At 49.3% G+C, this 27,258-nt stretch overlaps 1 protein-coding gene across 2 annotated transcripts; it reads right to left on the bottom strand.

Annotated features, from left to right (window-relative positions):
- Window positions 1-11,143: 11,143 nt before the first annotated feature.
- Window positions 11,144-26,381, bottom strand: LOC146337717 (phospholipase A2 inhibitor and Ly6/PLAUR domain-containing protein-like). Of its 2 annotated transcripts, none has more exons than XM_084815172.1 (5): window positions 26,268-26,381; window positions 24,136-24,261; window positions 21,228-21,380; window positions 16,508-16,657; window positions 11,144-11,609 (listed from the first exon to the last, which is right to left on the bottom strand). In XM_084815172.1, exons 1-5 carry the CDS (start codon window positions 26,314-26,316, stop codon window positions 11,440-11,442), a joined length of 648 nt encoding a protein of 215 aa, XP_084671298.1. In that variant the 5' UTR covers window positions 26,317-26,381; the 3' UTR covers window positions 11,144-11,439. The 2 variants fall into 2 exon arrangements, with proteins under 2 accessions (XP_084671298.1, XP_084671299.1); XM_084815173.1 differs by lacking the exon at window positions 26,268-26,381 and adding an exon at window positions 25,945-26,013 and having other exon boundaries at window positions 11,150-11,609.
- Window positions 26,382-27,258: the final 877 nt, after the last annotated feature.

Here is a 27,258-nt window from a genome sequence, read left to right as displayed (position 1 = left end):
AAGAAAACCAAGCTTCCAATCAGACAGCCAATCCACGCACATATGACCAGAAGGCCCGAGAGCGCCATCTACCTTCCGCCTTCACCTGATCCTGCGAGAAACCCAATGAGGCGGCTATGGAAGCCGCCCCGATTCAGAAAGAATGTGTTCCGAATCAGAAATCACCCAGGCCAAGGGTCCCCAGTGCCAATTTGGTGACAGTCCAAAATTGGAATTTGGTCAGTGGGGAACCATTGACGTGACAGAATAACGGGCCATCCGCTGACCCCCACAGGCCCAGAAAGTTCCTTAAGGCACTGACCACGCATAATTCCTCAACTTGGGCTGCATGGAGGGATACCATCACATTCTTTCCCTGCTGGTCAGTCTTGGATCTCCGAATCCGAAGATGAACAATATCAGGACTGACCTGGAAGTCTGAATATCTCAAGGCCCTTCCTGACCTGTCACTTTTGGACGCCCAAACTAATTCGGAAATCTGAAGGGCCCCGAAGAAGGCCATTAAGGCCACAGCATGGAACAATGTAACCTCATAGTATGAAGCGCAAATGGATGGCCAAAGTCCGCAAAGACCCAACAGGGTATCCAGAGAAGGGGATGCCTGGGGTCCACCGGTGCGGGTGACGATCTAGCCCAGCCCTGTACGGTGCGTCGCACCCTGAAATCAGCCATGGAGTCACTTACACCCCTGACTTTAGACCAGAAAGACAACGCGGCCAGCTTTCTGCTCATGGTCCTGGCCGCCAGCCCTTGGTTCCTGGAATACACACAAAATGGCAGAAGGTGATCCACTGGGATGGCCACATGTGATGCAACTGAAAGTCACTCTGGAAGGCCCGGAACTCCCTACCTGCTTGGCGTGGGCAGCCCTAGTGCTGGGAGCTATGGAGTTCATCATGGCGTGCTCAACTTCAGTCCGCCAATCTCCCATAGAGCAGTGGGCATGGGGTCAGGAGTGGACGAGCCCCTGGTGCTAACTCTTGAAACCTGTTGATCTGGTTATGTGACAAAGCATCGGCTATGGGATTGTCCAAGCCAGGCATATGGTGGGCACGGAACAGGATAGTCACACCAGAATAGAACCACGGAGTTAGCTAACTGGTCAGCCCAGAGGTGGACCACCACATAAATAGGGGTGGACGAAAGTCCTTTCCCGCCTCGCCCCGGCCGAAATTCAGGCTGGGGAGGAGGCTTCCCGCCTCGCCCCGGCCGCAAACTCAAAAGTTAAAAAAAAAAAAAACGCCCCCGTGATAGGCTACGTGACGATTAACGTAGCCTATCACGGCTAGATCTGCAAAGTCAGCCGTGATAGGCTACGTTAATCATCACATAGCCTATCACGGGTGACTTAAAAAAAAAAAAAAGCGCGTACGGTAATGGCGGCCCCCATTGGGAGCCGCCATTCGCGTTCCTTATTTGGCCGCTGTAGTCTACGTAAATCTTTACGTAGACTACAGCGACCAAATAAGGAACGGGAATGGCGGCTCCCTATGGGGGCCGCCATTATCCGTATGCGCTTTTATTTATTTTTTTTTAAGTCACTCGTGATAGGCTATGTGATGATTGACGTAGCCTATCACAGCTGACTTTGCAAATCTAGCCATGATAGGCTACGTTAATCGTCACGTAGCCTATCATGGGAGCGTTTGTTTTTTTTTTTCTTTTGTTGGAATGGCGGCAGCGGCAGCCGGTCAAAAGACCGGCTGCCGCTCCCGCCCCGCACGAACAGCTGCTGAACCGCCGGTCGAACCCGCCGCCAGGAGGGACATTCGGCGAAGGTAAGTCCTATCCCGGGGGGGGTGGGGGGTGCAGAGGATTTCTCTCCAAAACTTGTTCAGGGGGCCGAACACGTTGGCTCTCGGCCCCCCGAAGTTTCGGGGAGAAATTCTCCACCATCCCTACACATAAATGGGAAAAAACTCCAGGAATGTAAGATCCCTGCAAATTCCGGCTGCTATCCAGCTCTCAGGCCACTGCCCAAAGCACCACCGGTCTAGCCATATGACACCAAAGCCCAGTGCCCTGGCAGCATTGGAATGAATCTGAAGGTTTGAGGAGCAACCCACACCCCCAAAATGAGATACCATTAAATTCCTTCAGAAACTGAAGCCAGACCCCCATATCCAAGTGCATAGCGGCTGTGACCCTTGTTCAGTGATGAGGCTCCTGTAGACCCTGCATTGTCCAGCATAGCCTTCGCACGAAGGACAGGCCAGGCGCAACCACCTTACATGCAAAACTTAGATGCCCTACTAACTCTTGCAAAGCCGCAAAGAGACCTTGCGAGAATGCAAAATTGCCAGGAGCTTTGCACACAGAACCGCACGTTTATCTTTTGGAAGCCAGCAACACTGATTAAGGGTATCCAGTTCAATCCCCAAGAATGTTAAGGCTGGAGCCGGACCCTCGGTTTTCTCGTGTGCCAATGGAACCCCAAGCTCATCTGCCAGAGCGCCAAAGGCCTGCATCAAGTTGGTGCATTGAATGGAATCTCCAGGCCTGGCAAACAGGAAGTCATCCAAGTAATGGACAACACTCTGCATGCCTGACCTGACCTGTGCTGAACCTCTCAAACATGGCATGGGATATAGTGCACCCCATTGGAAGGGCCGGTCCACCTAGAACCTATCTTGGAAACAGAACCCTAAAAGGTCCAAGTCCAAGGGTTGGTGGGTAAAATGCAAAAGGTGGACTTTATATCGCATTTTCCCATCAGAGCCCCATAACCGAAAGCCCAGACCACGGAAACAGCCGCGTTGAAGGAAGCATAGCGAACTGAGCATAGATGGTCAGGAATTTCATCATTAACTGACCCACCTTTGGGGAAGGAGAGATCATGAATTAACCTGAACTCCCCAGAGGATTTTTTCGGTAGTATACCCAGGGGTGACACGTGTAGATTAGGAATCGGGGGCGAAGCAAACGGGCCAAAACCCCGGCCTGAGAGCACTTCCTTGTCAATCTTGTACTGTACCAACAGCTGCATAGCCATGACAGATTTCTGATTTCTAGCGGATTGCGCCCTTCATGGTCCCTGAAAAGGAATCCTGAAACCATGCCTAAAGCCCTGCTCGAGAGAGACAGCATCTGCCTGGCGTGGATAGTGCCCTAATAGTCACAGGAAAGGCCCAATCTTAACTGGACTGGGACCCCTCTGTTGCCTGCCTCCGGCTTTTCTGCCTCCCTGTACGTCCCATACTGGTCCCCGCCAGCCCCTGGCTCGATGGTAAGAGGTGCAAGAGTGCTGTCTGCCACAAATGGAACGTTCATGGCAAAACCTACATGGGTTCCGAGAGCAAGTGCCCTTGGAACTGTATTCCCAGCACAGCCCCTGCTGTTGAACCCCCTGCCCTGCAAGCGGCCTCGAAGCCAATGCGGGCGCATGCTTGGCCAAGATCTGACCGCTGCCAGTTCTGTCACCAAAACCTGGTTGGGATGGGGTCATGTACTGCAGCCAGACATCCTGATCCTTAAGGTCCCATCGCATGGTTGGGTCAACTGTGGCCCTCTGGCGAAAGGCCTCATAGTATGCCAGCCAGGCCCTGCCCTTGCACTCTGTGTATGCCTTGTAAATAATGTCCATATATTTTGTGAGAACTCCCCCGTGGTCCAGGAATCTTAGCTGTATGATTCCTGTGCAAATCAGAAAACCTGGTAGCCAATTTGACCAGGTGCAGGCCACCTTTTTCCCCTTCTACCTTTGGAGCTCTCTTTCCTTAGATTTGTCATTCTCGACATATTCCGGTTTTCAGAATAGCAAGGAAAAAATATCAATGAATTCCCCCCGCAGGATCTTGTAGGGATGTCAGAGAATTGCGCCACAGACTCCAGTGAGGCCAGAATCTGGCCCCCTGGAATCTGTGGCGGAACGACCTCCCCGCCTGCCATCCCACAGAATCCCCCCGGGATGGACCGTACCTGGCGGCAGATGCGGCGGCTCCAGCTGCGGCAACTAGGGATGTACGAAAGTGACTTACCTTTTGCGGATTATGTTGATGGTGGAGGGGAGGTGTCCCGTCCCTCCCCCCGGAATCCTCGAACGGCCGGCTCTGCTCCACGGCAGCTCTGCGGAGCAGCTGGCCAGGCCCGGCCAGGCCAGGCCAGAGCTGTCCGCAGCTGGATTTCTGGCCGCGGAGGGCTCTGGGGGAAAAAAAACCCGCATACGCAAATGGTGGCAGCTACAGCCGCCGCCATTTGCGTTCCTTATTTTTGGCCGTCTTAATCTACGTAAATATTTACGTAGACTATGAAGGTGAAAATCAAGGGGAACTCAAATAGCGCCCGCTATGCTATGTGCATTCCCCTTTATTTTTGCCGTCATAGAAAATGTATTTACTACGTAAATATTTACGTAGATTAAGACAAGAAAAAGGAGGAATGCAAATGGTGGCGGCCGTAGCTGCCGCCATTTGCGTACGCGGGGAAATGGCGGCGGTGGCATTTCCGGTCACCGGAAGACTGGCCTCTGCCGCCGCCGCCGCTGCCACTGCAGCCACCCGGAAGATCCACAACAGGTGAGTCTCGTCCTAGGGGGGATCCACGTGGGGGCGTGGGGGTGGCAAGCCGCTCCGCCACGGAGTTCGGGGGCCAAATGCACTGGCATTCGGCCTCACTGAGATCCGTGGCGGAATTCTCTGACATCCCTAGCGGCAACGGAGGATACGGCGGATGCGGCAGAGGCTCTGGCATCAGCGGCGGCTCCGGCTGGTCTCCTGGCCACTGCCAGGCTTCTGCAGCCACAAATGGCAGCCACACACATGGCATCCAGTGTAGCAGCCGCCATTTGCGACCGCAGCAGCTTAGAAGCGGCCGGAATTCCGGCTGTGGCCGGCCCCAGCCGGCGGCTCTGCGGAATTGCCACAGAGCGGAGCCAGCCAGTGAGGATTCTGGGGGGAGGGACGGAGTGCCTCCCCCCCACCATAGATGCCCCAGAACGGAGCAAGGTAAGTGTTTCGTACATCCCTAAGGTCTTGTCCCTAGTGTCTAGGGTCACATGGAAACCTATTGGAGAGGAAGTGGTGCCAGTAGGCATCGCCCCCCCTTACCAGGTTAGCAAAAGGGTCTGGCTGTACCACCTGCAGGTCTGTAGGAGTAGACCCAGGGGTCTGTCGGCACAGCGGAAGTGAGGGAAACAGCCCCTGCATCTGTCCTGCGGGTCCCTGCCACACACTAGCGCAAGCCGCCGTGGCTGTCAAAGATGAAGGAGACATCGCTCCCTGTGGGGCTGAAACTGGGGGGGGCCACCGGGTAGGAAAAGGGAGAAAAGGTCTGCCCCTCTTCAGCCTGGGTGAGGTGGGGGGTGCCCTCACCCCCACAGCCACAGTAGGACTTGTAGTCAGAGGTATTACTGAGGCTAGAGCCAAGGGCACTGCCCCATCATGCGGTGAGAGAGTCGGAGTCTCCAACACAATCACTGGGCCACCCACACTTGCTTTAAGCCTGACACCTTGGGGTGGTGAGAAAGGCCAGCCCTGGAGATTGAACCAAGGGAATAATCCCCAAGGACCTAGCGGCCCTGAGCCTCACCCGGGTTGTAGAGGTGCAGCCTTTTCCTCCCTGTGACCTGGGCAGCAAGGCATGGGACCTGGGAGCACTGCTGGTTGTTGGCTCACCTGCTGTCTCTGCTTGGGCTGTTGCAGAGGAACGTGGATCCTCGTGCTGATGTTCCAGACCTGAACGGGCCAACGAGGGTGTTGAGGACACCCCTATGGCGTCCCGACGAGCTGAGATGGAGTTCAAGGGACAGCGCTGTGTCTGTAGCCTCGTACTTTTAGGCTGCACGGCGCTGGACTTACTTGGCCCAGCGGGGGGAGGAGGCACAATCCCGCTGCCCTGCTCTACGGCCTCCAAGCGAGCCAGGATCGCAGCCAAGTCAGGGCCCACCTCATCTTCAGAAGAAGACTCTTGCCTCCCCTGGGTCTTCTTTGTGGGGAGCTTAGGGGCCCTGCCCTTTCCCTTCTTGCTGCCCTGCCCTTTTCTGGGGGGCATGATGCCGAGCCTGAGAAGCCAGTGTCTTCACCGAGTGAAAAAAAAAACCCCACTGAGCTAAGCCCCGATTGACTTTTGGAATACAACCGCTAAGAACAAGCTTAGGGATGGTGAGCATTCAGAGGCACCTTACGGTGACAGGCGACGGCCAAAGCCTCCTGCATGGGTTTTGTGGCTTGGCAGGGGGATAAGGGTTGCCTGGGAGACCGACTCACCTCACTCACCCAGGAGCTGTGCGGCTCTGGAAGGGGGTGACATGGGAAGGTCTACCTCCCTCAAGAGGGGCAGACCAGAGGGGCGGCGATGCAGGCATGCCACCCCTCAGGCTGGGAATGTTGTCGCCCCAATGGTACAAGCTAGCTGCTGGCACAGGCAGGGCCCGTCCTATGTCTCCCATTTGCAGTTATTTCAATAAATGTGGCCCAATTTGGATCCAGGATTTTGTTGTCAGTCTCTTCATTACACCGTCTGCACTCGCAACTCCTCCAGCAGAACTACCATTCCCAGGTTTTCCTGGGAAGAAAGTAAAGCCAGTTGAATTCTGTAATTTGGAGAGGCTCTACTCTCTTGGTCTTAAGTGCATCTTCCCTACTCAAAATGTGTAGACTGCATTACGATTCTGTGGAGTTCTGAATTCTAATTCCTTGACTCGTAACTCACTGGAGCATTATACCTGACCCTTGATAAGCAACAGATGCTGTCATCAGATGGATGGTGCAGGTTAATACCATCTAGTATATTGTGCCTCTAATAGCCTAGTACTGAAGCTGGCTTGAAAATGCAAACGTTTACCTTATTTTTGCAAGTAACTCATGGATTGACTGCATCTCTCTCTCCTGCACTAGACCCCCCTCCTCTCTGTGCTCCCTTCTAGGGATGTTGGAGAAATCCGCCACGGACTCCAGTCTACATTTTGCATCCCTGCCTTTTGAGTGATAGGCTACATAAATACTTACGTAAATACTTACGTAGCCTATTATGGCCTAATGCAGGCACGCAAATGGCGGCCACTATGACAGCTGCCTTTTGTGGCCACAGTGGCCCGGCACCGGCTGGAAGTCTGGCTACCACTGGCCCCAGCCGGCAGCTACACAGCCTTGCTGCAGAGCAGAGCTGGCTGGGGAGGATTCCGGGGGGGAGGGACAGATCACCTCCCCCCCCCCAGCGGACCCCGGCAGCAGACTGGGAAGTGAGGTTCGTACATCCCTACTCCCTTCCAAAGCACTCCTCCTGAGTCCTTTTCCCAGCTCCATATCCAACCTACTATTCTTGGCTCCCTGCCTTCAAACTGCTGCCTACTCCTCTTCCAGTTTCCACTGTGAATAAGAGCTTATCTTCCCAGTTCCCCCACTGCTGGCCCTAGAAGTTATATTATTATTATCATCATCATTATCATCATCATCATCATCAGCCATCTGCATCCTTTCCCAGGAACAAGTAAAAGAATCCAGTTCACCCTCACCTGGAGAAAGCAAGACCAGGAGGAGGCCGGTGCTCAGGAGTGCCTTCAACATGATGGGAAGATCGAGACTCAGGCGGCTGTGGAGCGGAGCTGGAGCAGTGAAGACAACTGATGTAAGAAGGGGGTCATGTGGGGGTATTTATGTATGCCCAGGAGAGCAGCCTAGGGGCAACACCCGGGAACAACCGGTTTTGTGGGATGAATGACGGGACGCTAAATGTGCATTTTCCCAGAAGTGCCGCCATCTTATGTAGGAATTCACCTCAGACTTTGAAGGGTGCTTTTTTTTACTTGTTTTTGATGTAATGTTGAGAGACGTTGCCTGATTGTGCAGCGAGTTGATCACAGAACTTGTTTCACAACTCTGGAGGTGGTGATTTAATTGTATAGCACCTGATTTTCTCTTCCTGGCCCCCTGGCCCCTGATCTTTGCTACAGAAGTGCTTGCTACTGAGAGAGGGTCACTCTGGAATTACATGAAGAAAGCTTTTCTACTTTTTGAAAGAAGGCTGCCGAATGTCCCTGCTGTCTCCTGCTCTCTCTGTCTTTCCTGTTGAGCTGGTTGCTGTTCCGTTCATCTTTGTCTTCCCAGGGTCCACATAGGGATGTACGAAAGTGACTTACCTTTTAACAAAATTGATTCGAGGTGGGGGGGAGGTCCTGGCCGGCCGGGTCCGCAAATGGTGGCGGCTGTAGCCGCCGCCATTTGCGTCCCTGCAGTCAGCTGTGACAGACTACGTAAATGTTTACATAGCCTATCACGGCTGATTTAAAAGAAAAAAAATGCGCGTATGCAAATGGCGGCGTATGCTATTTGCGTTCCCCTTATTTTCACCGTCTTAGTCTACGTAAATGTTTCTGTAGACTAAGATGTGTCAAAATAAGGAACGCAAATGGCGGCGCCCATGGGTGCCGCCATTTGCGTACGCGCGTTTTTCACCCTATCATGGTATTTTTTAAAAATCTAGCCGTGGTTTTTTTTTTTTTTACAAGTTTTTTTTTTTACTGGAAATGGCGGTGGTGGCAGCCGGTCGGACGACTGGCTGCCGCCGCCACCAAACCACTGCCAAACCGCCGCTGGAGACGCCGCCGCCAGGAAGATTCGCCCAAGTTAAGCCCCGTCCCGGGGGGGGCGGGGGGGGCAGACCATTTCGCCACCGATTTCGGGGGGCCGAATGCACCGGCATTCGGCCTCCCTGAGATTCGTGGTGAAATTCTCTGACATCCCTACGGTCCAGGTCCAGAAGATCAGAGCAGGAAAAGGAGCCACTATGGCTCCTTCTCCATAAGCTGCTTGTGTGCCCACCATTCCCCATTGGCCCAATTGCTGGGAGCGCGGGTTGCCGTCTCCTCTGAACCTGGTGGGGTGTAGCGGGGCTGCCATCTAAACTGCCCTGTAGCCCCTGCAACAAGCCCTATCATGTGGGGTGGGCTCGAACCCACCCTGCCGTGCACCTTGCGGGGTGTGGGTAACAAGACACCCTGCACCGCAGTGTGGGGAATTTGGGAATTGGCGTCTGTGCATACACAGGCATGCCTGGTAGCATGCACAGGGTGGCGAAAAGAAGCCACAGTTTCCTCTTTTCTGCACTGATCCACCTTCCCTGGTCTCTGTGTCCCAATTCTAGGGGGAGTGTGACTCTGTTGATTCTCCTGGACCTCTGAGTGGGTTTCAGTGCCACCGACGAGGGCATCCTTCTGGACTGGCTGTCTGGGTTGGGAGTTGGAGGCACTGCACTGCAGTGGTCTTGCCCCTACTTGCATGGCCGAGTCCAGAAAGTGGTGCTGGGGGGTGATTGCTCTGTGCTTTGGCAACTATGCCATGGGGTTCCAGAGGGCTCTATTTTATCCCTTATGCTGTTCAACATCTACATGAAACTGCTGGGGGAGGTTATGCAGAGGTGTGGGCTGAGGTGCCATCAATATGCGGATGACACCCAGCTCTGCCTCTCTTTTTCATCAAACCCAGGTGAGGCAGTGGCTGTTCTGAATCAGGGCCTGGGAACGCTTATGGACTGGATGAGGCCAATAAGCTGAAACGCAATCTAGACAAGACAGAGGTGCTGCTAGTGGGTGGTTAGTCTGCCCAGCTAGGCGATGTTCAACCTGTTCTGGAGGGGGTTGCACTCCCCCTAAAGGATCAGGTTCACAGTTTGCAGGTGCTCTTGGCCCCAGAACTGTCACTTGAGGCACAGGTGAACTCAGTGGCAGGGAGTGCCTTTCATCAGCTTAGGCTGATCTATCAACTGCGCCCTTATCTGGACAGAGATAGCCTAGCTACAGTTATCCCTGCTCTGATAACCTCTCGCCTGGATCACTGCAATGCGTTATACATGGGGCTGCCCTTGAAAGCAGTCCAGAATCTTCAGCTAGTCCAAAATAGGACAGCAAGTTTGTTAACTGGGAGGGGCCAACAAAATCACATTATGACAGTACTTTTCTGGCTGCACTGACTGCCAGTCCGTTTCCAGGCCTGATTCAAAGTGATGGTATTCACATTCAAAGCCCGAAACGGCTTGGGGCCGGGTTATCTGAAGGATCGCCTTCTCCCATATGTGCCTGCCCTGAGCCTAAGATCATCCTCAGGGGTTCTTCTCTGGGGCCCCCACCAAAGGAAGTGAGGCGGGTGGCTACCAGGAGGAGGGCCTTTTCTGCTGTGGCCCCCCAGCTGTGGAAAGAGCTCCCTAGAAAGGTTCACCTAGCACCTACATTGTTCTCCTTCTGGTGCCAAGTGCAGACCTTTTCATTCTGCCAGTACTTTATCATTTAAGCCTCTTAATCTTTTTGCCCTGGTGTTTTGAATCTGTATTTTAAATCTCTGCATTGCTGCTAGGTTTTATTCTGGTTGTACAGTTATACTGCGGTTTTAAGTTCTTATATTTATATTGTTTTATGCTGCACTTTATGGTTTTAATATTTGTGAACTGCCCAGAGAGCTTCGGCTATTGGGCAATATAGAAATAAACAAATAAATAAACAAATAAAATATTGCTTAACCCCCTTTCTCCTTCCCCCTCCTCGCAATGAGAAGTTACTGCAATCAAGTGATAAAATGGAGAAGTTATTTTACCTAACAGAGAAACTACAGAACATCAAAGAAGCACAACAACACAGTAGCATCCTAAGAGAGCAATGGAGAAGCAAAAGAGCACTTGAGGGCGTCATGTGACCTGAACGACCTCCGAACACAGCAGCAACTCACAGCAACTCGCCCATGGAAAAACCCCTGAACACTCTTGAGCACCACGTCATCTCAAAGCAACTAAATGGATTCCATATCCAGAATTCTTGTAATTTTGGCAGCTTTGTGTACTTACATTTGGACTATAGAGATGCAAGAGAACTCCCATTTTTACCAAAGGCAACCATCTGCTGCATGTTTGCTTTCAAGTAATCACGCAGAGAGTTGGGCATTTAGTTAGGGGTCTGAGCAGGCATTTTCCGGTGTCCTGTTTTAGTTCACTGCTAAGGATGGAAAAACAACCTTCCATGAGTGCCTGTGAAAATGAATGCTGGAAACCCGAACTCAGGAGAGGTGGAAGGTGAACTCGCACAAAGACACAATCCCCCTTTCTATGGAGGAAGAGTCAAGAGACTCAAGCATGTTTGGTCAGTGAGACTTTCTTCCTGCACAAAGTCAGACCCAAAGATGGCATCTTGAAAGCCCAACACCTTCACACCTCAACAAAGATTCATGGGAAAATATGCAAGACACAGTTTTTATTTGCCATATGCATTTATTTTGAATGTTCTTGACTCAGTGTAAATTAACACATACATGATACCGTGCTTCAGCTTGAGGCCAAAGACAACACATCTAACACCCCACTCCCTTTATCTGGCCTCCTGGAACCCACCCAGTCTCTTAGGATTAAACCACCAAATCCTGAGTCCCAGACTCTCATTGCCCTCACTTCTAGGGCCCCAGATGTCTCCCCACTTTTGCAAATGGTGGAATATGCAGGGAGGAGGTGATTGCTCTCTTCTCTCTACACCTCAGCTTCAGGCTGCTTGGATGATCCCTTGGCAGCTTGACATTGCAGATTGTGGAGATCGAACTTCAACAATCCATTTGCTACTGCTGTGTTTCCAGTGGGGAAGGTACAGGCCTCCTCGTTTACACAAGCTTGGACAGCAAAAGTTTCACTGGGTAATCCAACTGGGAGAGGGAAAAAGAATAAGCATATGAACAGTTTATATTGTAGGTGTTATAAAAAAAAAAGGAAAGGAAGTCCTATGCTGTAAAGAACAATATTGTTTAGGAACCTGGAATGTCAGATCAATGAATCAAGGTAAGCTGGAGGTGATCAAACATGAGATGGCAAGATGGAACATCAACATCTTGGGAATCAGCAAACTAAAATGGACAAGCAGGGGGGAATTTAATTCAGGTGACCATTATATCTACTACTGTGGGCAAGAATCCCTTAGAAGAAATGGAATAGCACTCATAGTCAACAAAAGGGTGGGAAAAGCAGTACTGGGGTACAATCTCAAAAACGATAGAATGATCTCAGTACGAATCCAAGACAAACCATTCAACATCACAGTAATTCAAATCTATGCCCGAACCACTGATGCTGAAGAAGCTGAGGTTGATTGGTTCTATGAAGACCTACAACACCTTCTAGAACTACCACCAAATAAAGATGTCCTCTTCATCATAGGGGATTGGAATGCTAAAGTAGGATGTCAAGAAATCACCAGGATAACAGGCGAGCATGGCCTTGGTGCACAAAATGAAGCAGGACAAAGGCTAATAGAGTTTTGCCAAGAGAACACGCTGACCATAGCAAACACTCTTTTCCAACAGCACAAGAGGCGAGTCTACACAAAGACATCACCAGATGGTCAATATCGAAATCAGATTGATTATGTCCTTTGCAGCCAAAGATGGAGAAGCTCTATTCAGTCAGTAAAAACAAGACCTGGAGCTGACTGTGGCTCAGATCATGAGCTGCTTCTTGCAAAAGTTTGGCTTAAATTGAAGAACGTAGGGAAAACCACTAAACCATTCAGGTATGACCTAAATCATATCCCTTATGAATATACAGTGGAGGTGAGGAATAGATTTCAGGGATTAGACCTGATAGACAGAGTGCCTGAGGAACTATGGACAGAGATCCAGCACATTGTTCAGGAGGCAGCAACGAAATCCATCCCAAAGAAAAAGAAATGCAAGAAAGCCAATTGGCTGTCTGATGAGGCTTTACATGTAGCTGAGGAAAGAAGGGAGAAAGGGGAAGATATCCCCAACTGAATGCAGATTTGCAGAGAATAGCAAGGAGAGACAAGAAGGCCTTCTTAAACAAACAATGCAAAGAAATTGAAGAGAAAAACTGAATGGGAAAGACTAGAGATCTCTTCAAGAAAATCGGAGATCTCAAGGGAATGTTTTGTGCAAAAATGGGCATGATAAAGGACAAAGAAGGCAGGGACCTAACAGAAGCAGATTAAGAAGAGGTGGAAAGAATACACAGAAGAACTATACAGGAAAGATCTGAATGTCCCCGATAGCCATGATAGTGCGTTCACTGAACTTGAGCCGGACATCCTAGAGATGAAGTCAAGTGGGCTTTAGGAAGCATTAGTAACAACAAAGCTAGCGGAGATGACAGTATTCCAGCCGAGCTATTTAAGATCCTAAAAGATGATGCTGTTGAAGTGCTGCACTCAATATGCCAACAAATGTGGAACACTCAACAGTGGCCACAAGACTGGAAAAGGTCAGTTTACATTCCAAGTCCAAAGAAGGGCAACACCAAGGAATGTTCAAACTACCGTACAATTGTGCTCATTTCACATGCCAGCAAGGTGATGCTCAAAATCCTACAAGCTAGGCTTCAACAGCATTTGAACCGAGAACTACCGGAAGTACAAGCTGGGTTTCGAAGAGGCAGAGGAACTAGAGATCAAATCACCAACTTTCACTGGATCATGGAGAAAGCAAGAGAATTCCAGAAAAGTGTCTATTTCTGCTTCATTGACTACGCTAAAGCCTTTGATTGTGTGGATCACAACAAACTGTGGCAAATTCTGAAAGAGATGGGAGTACCAGACCACCTTACCTGCCTCCTGAGAAACCTGTACGAGGGTCAAGAAGCAACAGTAAGAACCGGACGTGGAACAACCGACTGGTTCAAAATTGCAAAAGGAGTACGACAAGGCTGTATATTGTCACCCTGCTTATTTAACTTATATGCAGAGTACATCATGAGAAACGCGGGGTTGGATGAATCACACAGGTCGGAATTAAGATTGACGGGAGAATTATCAACAACCTCAAATACGCAGATGATACCACTCTATTGGCAGAAAAGGAGAGGATCTCAAGAGCCTCTTGTTGAGGGTGAAAGTGGAGAGTGCAAAAGCTGGTTTGAAACTAGGGATGGCGGAGAATTTCTCCCCGAAACTTCGGGGGGCCGAGCGCCAACGTGTTCGGCCCCCAAACACGTTTCGGGGAGAAATTCTCTGCACCCCCCGCACCCCCCCCCCCGGGATGGGACTTACTTTTGCCGAATGTCCCTCCCGGCGGCGGGTCCGGCCGGTGGTTCGGCGGGTGTTTGTGCAGTGCGGGAGCGGCAGCCGGTCTTTTGACCGGCTGCTGCCACCGCCATTCCAATAAAAGAAAAAAAAAACACCCCCGTGATAGGCTACGTGATGATTAACGTAGCCTATCACGGCTAGATTTGCAAAGTCAGCCGTGATAGGCTACGTCAATCATCACGTAGCCTATCACGGGTGACTTTAAAAAAAAAAAAAAAAAAGCTCATACGGATAATGGCGGCCCCCATAGGGAGCCGCCATTCCCATTCCTTATTTGGTCACCGTAGTCTACATAAAGATTTACGTAGACTACAGTGACCAAATAAGGAACGTGAATGGCGGCTCCCTATGGGGGCCGCCATTAGCGTACACGCGCTTTTTTTTTTTAAAGTCACCCGGGATAGGCTACGTGACGATTAACGTAGCCTATCATGGCTGACTTTGCAGATCTAGCCATGATAGGCTACGTTAATCGTCACGTAGCCTATCACGGGGGCGTTTTGTTTTTTTTAAAAAAACTTTGGAGTTCGCGGCCGGGCGAGGCGGGAAGCCTCCCCCCCGGCCTGAATTTCGGCCGGGGTGAGGCAGGAAGCCCCCCCCCAGCCTGAACTTTGCGGGGGGAGCAGCGAAGCGCCTCCCCCCCACCGCGAACAAGCTTCGACGACAGGTAAGTGACTTTCGTCCACCCCTATTTGAAACTCAACATTAAAAAAACTAAGATCATGGGCATCTGGCCCCATCACTTTCTGGCATATAGAAGGGGAAGAAGCGGAAGCAGTGACAGATTTTATTTTCTTGGCCTCCAAGATCATGTCAGATGGTGACTGTAGCCATGAAATTAAAAGACGCTTGCTCCTTTGGAGGAAAGCTATGGCAAACCTAGACAGCATAGTAAGAAGCAGAGACATCGTTGCTGACAAAGATTCGTATAATCAAAGCTATGGTTTTCCCAGTAGCAACGTTTGGCTGTGAGAGCTGTACTATAAGGAAGGCTGAGCACCGAAGAATGGATGCTTTTGAACTGTGGTGCTGGAGAAGACTCTTATGAGTCCCCTGGACTGCAAGGAGGTCAAATCAGTCCATCCTAAAGGAAATCAACCCTGAGTGCTCATTGGAAGGACAGATACTGAAGCTGAAACTCAAATATTTTGGCCACCTAATGCGAATAGAAAAGTCATTGGAAAAGACCCTGATGCTGGGAAAGATTGAAGGCAAAAGGAGAAGGGGATGGCAGAGGATGAGATGGCTAGATAGCATCACCGATGCAACAAATATAAATTTGAGCACACTCTGGGAGAAAGCAGAGGACAGGAAGGCCTGGTGTGCTATGGTCCATGGGGTCACGAAGAGTCGGACACGACTGAACGACTGAACAACAACAATTATAAAACAATGAGTGTGTCTTGCCTGAGGGTGTAGATACAACTGGAGACATTCCTCAGGGCTGGTCAGTGCACTGTTCTCATAGTCCCTCTAGAGGACAGAAGAGCTGCCTTTGACTGGGTTGTCCTGGCCCTTCAAAGGAGACAGCCATGGAGCCCAATCCTCTGAGACTGATCTCCTCTCAGGCTTAGAGAAAAAGTGCCTCCAGCCACCTAGCCCTAGGGAGACACAGGGGGTGACTAAGGGCCAAAGCTGAGCCAGCTGCCAGATGCAGGAATGTTTGCCAGAAGAATACGGACTCCTCATAAGTAAAGGTGTACTCATGAGCAAGGCATTGAACTACTGAATTTCCTTCCTGGACAGCAGGGGTAAGGTGGTGCAAACATGAAAGATTTGCTGCCATCTGAGGAATAAGGACTCCTCATGTGTACAGAATGTACTCAAGACGAAGTCCCTGCCAGTGGTTAGACCTCTTCCAAGGTGGCACTAATGGCTTGCAGGTGTGCTCTTTGTGCAGCTCTTCAGGTTCAGGCTGCAGTGCCTTCCTTTGCAGACACTAGGCGCTGGAAAGATGTCAGGTCCCTCACTCCTGCCTGGTATTCCCCCGCTGACCCAGGTCTTCTCTGTTTCTCCCTGTGTTGGACTTCTGACTGCCTACTGAACTTGCTTTGGGACTTGACCCAGACTCTGCCCTGGAGCTCTGTCTGAGCCCCACTGCAAGCAGGGCAGCTGTGGTGAGTGACAGGCCTTTCAGTCATACATGAAGCTGCTTCCCCACCCTGCCCCCAGGTCTTCATGCAGCCAGACTGTCAGCCCACACCAAGAGCAATCGTGGAAATATTAAGAAAAGCACAGGGAGAGTTCTGCTCAATGCCTGACAGCTCAGTTACTCTCCTGCCAAATGCTTAACAAAGGGCAAGCAGGGAGAGGTCAACCGAGCAGCACCTCAATCACAGCCAAACAACTAAGAGATATATTCTTCCTGCCGTCAGGTGCAGAGCATAAGAGCAGCAATATAAGCATGCATTCCAAGCAAAGTTACTGTGTGACCCAGTTAAAATAAAAGGAAGAATGGGAGAAAGACTGCAGGTTTCCCATGCCCTGGAGTGGATTGATAACTCTACTCACATGCAGTGAGGACAAAGTCAGCTTTGACACATTGATTCTCAACGCCGAGGCACTGGACGGTTTCTCCCAAGGTGTCGCAATGATCTGAACTTTTTGAGAAGCAGCCCGGACATTGCATCCCATTGGGTTTAAGGCTCTTCGCAGTTGGCACTGCAAAAACCAGACCCCAGAGTCAGCGCAAAGCTCCATGACCATCACATTTTTCCATCTCTTGTATCTTCTGCCCTAGAATGTCTAGTCCTAAAGATGGTCTCATCTACAGTGCTGTGAGACCAAATGTTACAAATCTCTATTTGTATTTGGTAGACTAGCGCAGCGCCCTTTGTCTTCCATCAGCACTAAAGGTTTCAGACTTCCTTTGATTAAGAGTCTCTTGAAGTCCTTTGGGCAGGGGGAGGTCAAACATAGGGGCCATTTCCCAGGATGTACAGTGACGTTTTGATACAATACATTCGAATGACAGTTGAGCACTCATGTGCTAGTATCCTGGAAGTCAATATCAGCTAAGCGCCTTGCAACTTCCAGTCCAGCACGATTATAGCCCTTTGCAGCCAAATCACCGACTGAGAATCCCAATTCAGATATAAGGTGACTGACTAGTTTTAGTAGCCCATGATTCTGGGCCCATTTCCTCATATGCCATGAAGACAAGAGGAGGGGTCTGTTGGGAAATTATCCTGAGCCAGGACTAAATGGCTGCTTTTCAGTCCCAAGTCCTCACTGAACAGCAGGCAGCCTCCAGGTGTACCACCACTTTAGAAGCTAGGGACCCGCAGGGCTCTTGTTAAGTATTTGTGTTGTTCTGAATCCAGCTCTGCAGTGTGTGAGTAAACCCATACAGCTGCCCCATATAAAAGCTGGGGCAATAGCTTAGAGGTACAGAGCTCAAGAAGGGGCGCCACTAGCCTACCACAAAAAATAGCAGTAGCTGTTACATTGACTGCTGACCACTGCAAGTGGTCCTAGAGCCCAGATTCTGTATGACTGCACCCAGATATTCATTCATTTCTTTCTTTAAAATATTTCTTTGCCACCTTTCACTGCAGAAGCTGAATAGGGGCCTGGGCTGCCTATTTGATAGCTTTCCACTCGCAACAAGTTGGTTACACAGCATGCCAATCCACCCCACGGTGTCCCTTGGTGTTGGACAAATTTGAGGAAACTGCATAAATTCTGTAACCGTTACTCCAAATATACCCAAGGGACCACATTTTCTGGAAGGGAACTGTCGAATTGTTTTAGATACTTCTGGAATGGGACATCCAGCTTTTTGTTGTTCCAGCAGAAATATTCCATGATAGACACTTAAAGGATGCTCCATCGTTCACCTTTCATCAATGAGGGTTGTGTGGAAAGATCTGGTCTGTCAAGGGCCTGCGGCGTGTATGCCATCTTTGTCTAAGTCTATTCTCTGTGGCTGCTTATCAGTTAGGTCCAAACCACTCAGCCAAGAGGTAAGAATGGTGAGGAAGTAACATCCCAGTGCCACAATTTTCTGACCCACAGCACCAGATCTTGCTCCTTTTGGGGCTCCCTTTTAGCTGTATCCTTGTGGCGCCTCAGTGGTGAGTCACATTGGCCCAGATTTCTCCCCTGGTTATGATTCACTTGTGTACATGGCTTTAGTGCCCCTATTTCATCTTCTAGGTGATTAAATGCCTCGACAGATGGACTCACTCTGCTCACACCTGAGATTACTGGGTGTATGATGTTTGCTGAATAATCGGCAGCATCAGCTGTCTTCACCGGGGAGCCCATTTCCTCTTGATCTAAAAAGCTAATATTGAGCGAAGAAGCAGGCTTCAGGGCCACAGGATTAGCCATTCAATGTTGTGGTAACTAAGTCCCTCCCAGAGCGACTCTGTTCAATTGTGTTTGTTATAGGATTTATTTCTGCAGTCACCTGGCAGTTTAAGGCACATATCTTTGTCCCAGGGGAATCCTGGCACACTCCTTCTGCACACTTTGAGTTTTTTTCCTGAGGTGCACGAGCATCAGCCTCTGCTGCCCAAGGGCCCCCTCTGTGTTGATAAGTCCAGTTTGCTCTACCTGCAGGTTTATCAAGGGGGTTTTCAGGGGCTCTATTCCCATCACTATTTCATTTTGGGATGTAGTGGAATGGCAAAAAAGGAATCCACTAACATTTCCTCCTCCTTATAACAGATAAATTCCTTCTCCGTGTTGGGACTTCGTTTTTGTTCTTGGTCCCAAACACCTTTGCTCGCCTCTTGCTCTCTTGTCCCTGGCGTCTTAATAGGGGGCAAAAGTTTTTCAACAGAGCTGAAGTCAATTAGATGTTTTGAACTGTTGGCCACCTCAGCTAAGCTGCTTTTGATGGGTGAGATGGAAGAATCACCCAAGGACTGAGGGGGTGCCTGATTTTCAAATGATCTCGAAACTACTATATTTCTTTTGGTGAGTGCCACCCTGTAGTCATAGATGAGTCTGGCTTTGCCCCACCTGCAGAAGGTAACCAGTGTGCAGGGAGATACGTGGTTATAAAACAAATATTCCAAATGAACTATGTTTGCTGTGGCAAAGAAGCCCGGGAAAGTCGCATCCAGAATTTTCAAAAGGTCCAGTTTGCATTCATTTTGTGTAAGGGTCCCCTTAACTTTGGGGTAATTTGACAGGACCAGCTTTTCATGATTTAATATGAAGTTCAAGTTTGTACCATTTACGGTCTTCTTCTTCTGGGATGATCTTACTCCAGGAGAAGCATGGAGGCATGGCTGCTGCGTATCGGGTCCTTGGGTCCTTGTTCGTATAGGTGAAGGGGGCTGTAGTGGTTTGACAGCTACCTTGACAGGGTCTAGTATTGCATTGTGACAATTATTTGCATTTCTTATAGCTTCCTTCCTTAATTTCAGTTTAAATTAAATTCTGCTCGGGGCTTTGATTGAGCAGTACAAAAAGACGGTTGGACTCCATTTTCTTACACTGTGGAGCCCTTAAATGTTGAATGTGTTTTGTCATTGCAATGGTGCTGCCCCACCTCCTTTTTAACCCCTCTCTTAGCCACCCACTCACTTCCCTCAGTGCTCTGCATGGCTGGTTTATCAAGCTGAGCTCTGCCTTTACTGGGCTTCGTCTCCAGTTCCTTGACTCGCAACCCTAGCCCAGCCTTTTGTGTATTTCCAGATGTGTAGTTAGAAGATTGTTGCATTCATATAGGAACATTTGGATATGTTCCATAACTTTTGTTCATTTAGAGTCATCCTTCACTTGGCAGGCTAGCCCCAGTTGTTGTATCATTTTGGCTGAGGAGGTCCTTCATGTTTGCTTGATCCTCAGTGCAGGCCACTTCTGAGATTTGTCTTACTTAATTAATTGTAGGGGTGTACAAAACCCCACTTACCTGGCTCTGCTGGGTTCCACGGGGGGGGGGCGGGGAGGCGATCTGGTCCTCCCCCCAGAATCCCCAATGGGGGGGGAGGTGATCCGTTCCTCCCCCCCAGACTCCTGCCTGGCTGGCTCCACTCCGGAGTCGCCGGCTGGGTTGATCTGCAGTGGGGGCCCCATCCGCTGCCGGGCTGCTGCGGACGCAAATGGCATCCTGCATAGGGAACGCCATTTGTGTCCCTACGCTAGGCTGTGATAGGCTACATATCTATTTACGTAGCCTATCATGGCAAAAGACAGGGACGCAAATGGCGGCTGCCATGAGGGGCACCATTTGCGGCCGCAGCAGCCCGGAAGACAACCCGGAGCTGTTGCCGCCACTGCTGCCACTACCACCGCCAGGTAGGTCCATTCTGGGGGGGATTGCAGGGGGTGGCGGGGTGTCGAGGCTGTTCTGCCACAGATTCTGGGGGGCCAGATCCGGCCTCACTGGAGTCCGTGGAGGACTTCTCCAACATCTCTAGTCAATTGATGGTCTTTTTCAGGCGGCAGCGTCAACCGTTGGGAAGCAAGTGCCAACTCTTATGCAAGATGTACTGAGGATGCTTCCTCATTAAAGACATGCATGTTTCCTTTAAAGTCCATAGACCAATCTAATTTAGAATTCAGGGGCTGAGATGGTTGAAATGGTTCAACTACCCCCTCCTTTTCTTCCCCCTCCCTTGGCGTGAAGAACAGTGTGATTTTTGTTTGATTTTTCCATCCATTTGGGGAGATAGTCTCAGAGGAAGGTAAGATTCCCAGAGTTCTATATCCCTTTCCGGTAAGCACCATTTTATGGAGATTTCTTATTTATTTATTTATTTATTTATTTATTTCTATACTGCCCAATAGCCGAACCTCTCTGGGCAGTTCACAAAAATTCTTCTGGCGCTAGGAGCTAGAAATATGAATTATTGCATCCCCAGCTGGACCTTTAGGCAGTACACTCTTTTAGTCTGTTCTCATGCCTGTTCATATTTATTTAAAAGCCCCAGGAGATACCTTAGGGTTGAATGCTCTGGCTTGTGATGACGGGACTCAAGACAAAGAGCAACCAAATTCCTACTCCCAAAGCTTCAGGTTTTGCTTTATCTTCCTTTGCTTCATCAAGGCTGTTTTCAGGATTTCTCAGTCTTTTCTGTTGCTTTCTTAATGACTCCGTTAGATTTCTGACTGTTACCCCCAGATGAGAGCAAGGTGTTGATAAGAAGTAGTGTGAAGATAATAAAAACACTCCATGAAAATTCCTTTCTCCCAGTCCAGGAGAAGCTGGAATCATTGCAACTTTTTTTTTTTAATTAATGTAGATGCATTCTAAAATGACATAGATACTTACACTGGAGAGTTTCTGCATTACACTCGTCAGACTGGCAGCAGTGATATATCTCCCGGATGAATTTACCAGATACTGAAGTCAGAGAATAATGCCACGCAGGACATTCAGCCAGGTTGATGCACCCCTTGTAAGTGAACATAAGTGGAACATCCGCTGTGAAAAAGAATCAGAAAAGGAGACTTGATCAGCTTGACACAGCATTTTGAGCAAAGGTTTCTCTTTCATTCCGACACTACTGTATGATTCCTTATCTGTTAGGACTGAACTGTGTAGACAGCTAGGGAACATAGGGATGTCAGAGAATTCCACCACGGATCTCGGGGAGGCCGAATGCCAGCACATTCAGCCCCCCGAAATCAGTGGCGGAACAGTCTGCCACCCCCCGGGACAAGACTTACCTGGGGTGGATCTTCCTGGAGGTGGCGGCGGCTCCGGTGGCGGCTGCAGCGGCAGCTGCGGAGGTGGTTCGGCGGCGGCAGCTGCGGCGGCCGGTCTTCCAACCGGCTGCCGCCACCGCCATTTCCAGTTTTTTTTAAAAAAGGGATGGTCTACGTAAAGATTTACGTAGCCTATCACGGCTAAGTTAAAAAAAAAAAACCGTGATCGGCTACGTAAATGTTTACATAGCCTATCACGGCTGACTTAAAAAAAAAAAAAATAGCGTAGCGCCCGCTACGCTATTTGTGTTCCCCTTATTTTCACCTTCTTAGTCTACGTAAATCTTGACGTAGACTAAGACGTGCCAAAATAAAGAACGCAAATGGCGGCGGCCATGGCCGCCGCCATTTGCGTACATGCGTTGTTGTTGTTTTTCTTTTAAGTCAGCCGTGATAGGCTATGTAAACATCTTTGTAGCCTATCACGGCTGACTGCAGGGATGCAAACGGCGGTGGCTACGGCCACCACCATTTATATCCCTGCTAGCCAGTGGCCGGATGTCCGGCTGCTGGTGGAGCCGGCCGGCAGCTCCACAGAATCCCTGCGGAGCACAGCTGGACGGCCAGGATTCTGGGGGGGGAGGGACGGAGCGCCTCCCCCCCCCCACCATCAACATAATCCGTGAAAGCTAAGTGCCTTTCAAACATCCCTAAGGGAACATGAATCTTAGAGATTGTTTTAAAGATGATCAGGAAATACAATTCCAACACTGCTTTTCAACCTAAATGCACATTTATTCCCCCAGGTGGTGTCAAACCTTGTATTCAAGCTTTTGATGATTTCATACTAAGAGAGAATGTGACAGGGGTGAACTTGAAATTGAGAGAGAGACAGGCAGGAGGTCATTTGGCCCATGATGACAGGATCAGGATTACACCCGTAGGTAAAGGTGAGGCTATTGCTTTCCTGGATAGAGTGGATTGTGAAAAGGAAGCATACCCAGTGATAGAAGTGAGACTCAGTGATAGAAATTGCTATAAACCATGTGCAAAGGATCCGGCTCAAACGTTAAAGAGAGAGATTGGAGATTTGTGGAAGGGAGGGTTATGTCTGGGATACCTAACTGGAAAGAAATACATTATTTTGCAAAATATGGATCCTCACAGTCTTGCGTTTTACAGGTGTTATCAAAAAAATTAACAGGGCTTCACTTTGTACAAGAACGTTCTTTGGCGCAAGACGGACTGACCAAAGAGCAGCTGGTGCTGTGTTGGACAGACCTAGCGGAGCAACACTGGGCGACTGCAGCCTCTGCAAATGGCCAAATGCACCAGTTCTGTTGCTTCATGCATTCGAATGCTTTAAAATCTCATGTTCTTTACATTCTGAACGTGAAGAAATTTGTGAAGTTTTGATAAATCCCATTAAAATATAAACCAAAGAAAAAATTGTCACCCATTTACACTGTTCAGATCCAACCAAATGCAAAAGGTACATCTATTCCCAGCAGGGAGGGGGCCATGTTGTACCTGCTAAGCACCAAAATGGCCGACAGCGCAAAGCCTGCTGGGATGCATGGCCGCCCATCCAGAGGACTGCAGGGTCCTTTGGGAGGGAGGGTGGTTAGAGAACGGTTAGTCTAAGCATGTTGCGGAACATGGTTACCCGCACATGTAGCAGTAGGACTCATGGTAGCATTCGCACTGGTTAGAAGTGGTTAGGCTAACCATACACCATGGTTAGGCTAACCGCCCTCCCCCAATGTGTGTCTGAACAGGGCTAAAGAGTGATCCCCAGAAACTTGAAACAAGGAAGATAAATTAACAGGAACATTAATATTCTTAATGTAAAGAACTTAATGTTAGTACATCTGCATCAGTTTCTAGTCAATGATTGCAGTAGATGTTCTTCTATGATTGTATTAGATGTTTCTCTACTATAGATAATACCGATTTTTCGGTTTCCTGGTTCCGAGCATTGGACAGCACTCCGAGCTCAGAGACAGGGGACCACATTCCCTCCCCTTCCCTCCCCTTCGTAGCCCGTGCGGAGAACTGTGATGGCTACCTCCCTGTGCTCGTGAAACGGAGCATGGAGTGGGCAAAAAATGGGCGTTCCTGGGGACGGAGAGGTAAGCAGAGGAGACAGTGGAAGCCCCTTTAGGCGGCTTCCTATGGGGTCTCCAGGCCCCTTCCCACCCCCTCTCTGAAGCCCCAGGTGGACTTCCAAAATTGCATGTACTGACAAGAATGCAGGGTGGGTGGATTGCAGAGGACAGCATCCCATCCGAGTTCTGCCCAACCTGCACTGAATAGTCACCAGCCTACGACTTGGGAGACCGTCGACTGTCCTGATAGTACTGCGCCCTCACCTAGTGGCTGAGTGAAGAGCATCCACCTAGAACTTTACCGATAGGTCTTTTGGAGAGCTCTGGTTTTCATAGTGATTCCCCACTCACACATGTCAGTCATTCCTGGATGTTCCAGAGACCAAATGTGGAAAGCAAACGGACAACGTAATTCTCACTCACTTATTGTGTTATTTGCAACCATGGCAAGGCAGGCATCTTTACCCTCTTCGCAAACCTCCGTCTTCACACCTTCATCTCTACATTTTTCTACATCCCCTAAACACGTTAGGCATCTCAAAGGTACCACTGCAGAGAGGAAAAAGGATTGTAAAACCTCAGTGCTACTTATACACTTCACAATACTTCACAAATAAACCAGCATTTCTTTCCTTTTCTCCACAAATATACCCATAGTTATTCCACTGATTACTCCCTATGAAGTGTGTTTTGGAATGTAGGCTAACGTCCTTTGGAAGGGTTATGAATGTTTTTGTTTTTCAGTGTGATACAAAACTCTGTTTCCTACTTTTCCTACAGTTACATCCATATCCCATAAGTTCGGTTTTCATCATTTTGCAAATATCAAAGCAAGGTTATTTACAGATCTTTAGCAATAACATATCCCAATACCATACAGATGGAAAGTGGCATTTTTTGCAGCCAGGTCACCTTAAGAAGAAGAGTTCTTCAAATGACTCAGTGACTCTGACCTAAAATTGTGCATGGTAAGAAAAGTGCAATTTCATAATACCAAATTAGCCATGCTGGATCAGACCAAGGGTCCATCTCATCCAGCATCTGTTCACACTGTGAAACCAGCTTCCCACAGAGACTCACAAGCAGGACATGAATGCAACAGTACCCTCCTGCCCATGTTCCCCAGCAGCTGGTGCACATAGACATACTGCCTCAGATAATGGAGGTCGCATTTAGCCAGAAGCACCAGTAGCCATTGATAGTTTTGTCCACCCAATCCCCTTTGAACGCCATCCAAAGCAGTGGCCATCCCTGCATCTTGTAGAGGTGAATTCCATAGTTTAATTATATGCTGTGTGAAGAAGAACTTCCTTTTATCTGTCTTGAATCTCCCAACAACCAGCTTCCTGGGATCATTCTGGGATCTAGTATTTTGAGAGAGAGGGAGAAAAATGTGTCCATATCCACATTGGCCACACCATGCATAATTGTGTACACCTCTCTCATGTCTCTCCTTTTGCCCCTTCTTTTCCCAAGCAAAACAATCCCTGCTGTTGTAACCTTTCCTCATAGGGGAGTTGCTCCAGCCCCTTGGTAATTTTCATTGCCCTTTTCTGCACTTTCTCCACCTGTATAATGTCCTTTTTTAGGTGCGGTGACCAGAATTGTACACAATACTCTAAGTGTGGTCACACATAGATTTGTATAAGGGGACATTTAGGACATTTATATCTACCACCATTCATACTCGATATTCCTCTTGATGGGGAATTGATCAACAGATTTCAGAAGAGTGGACACAGATAAGTGGCAGGTCTGTGCCTGAAGAGGAATGTTGAAATTCATCATCTCTCAAGGAGTATTTATACCATAAATTGCATTGGCTTCATGGCAGTTTACTGATCAAGGCTCCCTCTAAAGCATCCTGGGAATTGCAGTCTGGTGCAAAGTCTGAGCATTCTGTGTTAGCGGTCATCGACTCCTCCAGCTTTTCCATACTCAGGTTTTCCTGGGAAGAATGTAAAGCCAGTTGAATTCTGTAATTTGGAGAGGCTCTACTCTCTTGGTCTTAAGTGCATCTTCCCTACTCAAAATGCCTAGACTGCATTACGAATCTGTGGAGTTCTCTGTTCTAATTCTTTTGCTCATAACTCACTGGAGTATTATACCTGACCCTTGAGAAGCAACAGATGACTTCATCAGAGGGATGGTGCAGTTTAATGCCATCTATGATACTGAGCCCCCAGTAGTCTAGTGCTGATGCTGGCTTGAAAATGCAATTCTTTACCTTACTTTTGCAAGTAACTCATGGATTGTGTGCATCTCCCTCTCCTGCTCTAGAGCACTCTCCACTCTGTTCTCTCTTCCAAAGTCCTCCTCCTGAGTCCTTTTCCCAGCTCCATATCCAACCCACTATTCTTGGCTCCCTGCCTTCAAACTGCTGCCTACTCCTCTTCCAGTTTCCACTGGGAAGAAGAGCCTACTTTCCCAGTTCCCCCACTGCTGGCTTCAAGAACACCAGAAGTTCTAGTATTAGCATTAGCAGTAGTAGCCATCTGCATCTTTCCATTCCCAGAAACAAACAAAAGAATCCAGGCGTTCTGGTTCACAGTCACCTGGAGAAAGCAAAACCAGGAGGAGGCTGGTGCTCAGGAGTGCCTTCATCCTGATGGAAGATTGAGACACAGGTGGCCGTGGAGCGGAGCTGGAGCAGTGAAGACAACTGATGTAAGAAGGGAGTCACTGGGGGTATATATATATGCCCAGGAGAGCAGCCTAGGAGCAAAAGCTGGGAACAACCGGTTTTGTGGAATGCATGACGGAACTCTAAATGTGCCTTTTGCCAGAAGTTGAACTGCCATCATCTTATATAAGAATTCACACCTCAGTCTTAGAAGTGAAGGTTGTTTTTTACGTGGTTTTGATGTAATGTTGACAGATGTTGACAGATCGTGCCTCCATCTGAGCACAGAACCTGTTTCACCACTCTGGATGAGGGAAATCATCTCCAGAGGGCTTCAATGGCATGGCACATGATTTCCTCTTCCTGGCAGTCTGGCACCCTGATACTTGTTTCAGAAGTGCTTGCTACTGAGTGGGGTCAGTATGTAATTAAGTCAAAAAACCGCTGCTGCCCTTCAAAAGAAGCCTGCCGAATGTCCCTGCTCTCTCTGTCTTTCCTGCTGAGCTGGTTGCTCTACCCTTTGCCTGTGTCTTCCCAATGGCCCCGTTTGGATGACAAGTGGGGAAATGAAGCCACTCTGGCGTCTTTTCCCCGTGCCGCTTCTGCAGCCGCCGTGTCCCTGTAGCCCCAATCGCCCTAATTGCCGGAGCGCGGGTTGTCGTCTCTGCTGAACTTGGTGGGGCGCACAGCGGGGTGCCTACTACACCACCCCATAGCCCCTACAAGATGCCCTGACTTGTGGGGTGGTTTAGAACCCACCCCAGCCAGGCACCTTCCCGGGGTCGGGAGACAAGACCACCTGCGCCACGGTGCAGGTAATTCGGGACAGGGCAGACATGCAAGTGGCAAGCACAGGGTGGGGAGAAGCAGCCCCGCTGGCATCTCTTCCCCTCTGATCAGCCTCACCATGTCTCTGTGTCCCA

Source organism: Heloderma suspectum, chromosome 10 (genome assembly GCF_057233095.1).
Source record: "Heloderma suspectum isolate Gila_16-S chromosome 10, 16-S_ref, whole genome shotgun sequence".
Classification (NCBI taxonomy): Eukaryota; Metazoa; Chordata; class Lepidosauria; order Squamata; family Helodermatidae; genus Heloderma; species Heloderma suspectum.
Note: the sequence above shows the minus strand (reverse complement) of the source record. Positions and strands in the feature narration are given on the sequence as shown.

What these genes read in the sequence shown, in the direction of transcription:
- LOC146337717 (XM_084815172.1), bottom strand. Translation starts at nt 26,316, where the DNA reads ATGAAGGCACTCCTGAGCACCAGCCTCCTCCTGGTTTTGCTTTCTCCA. An exon ending in GGTTGCAAATAACACAATAA is followed by an intron (nt 21,381 to 24,135) that starts GTGAGTGAGAAT and finishes TCTTTTTCACAG; the next exon opens with CGGATGTTCCACTTATGTTC. An exon ending in TAATGCAGAAACTCTCCAGT is followed by an intron (nt 16,658 to 21,227) that starts GTAAGTATCTAT and finishes TGGTTTTTGCAG; the next exon opens with TGCCAACTGCGAAGAGCCTT.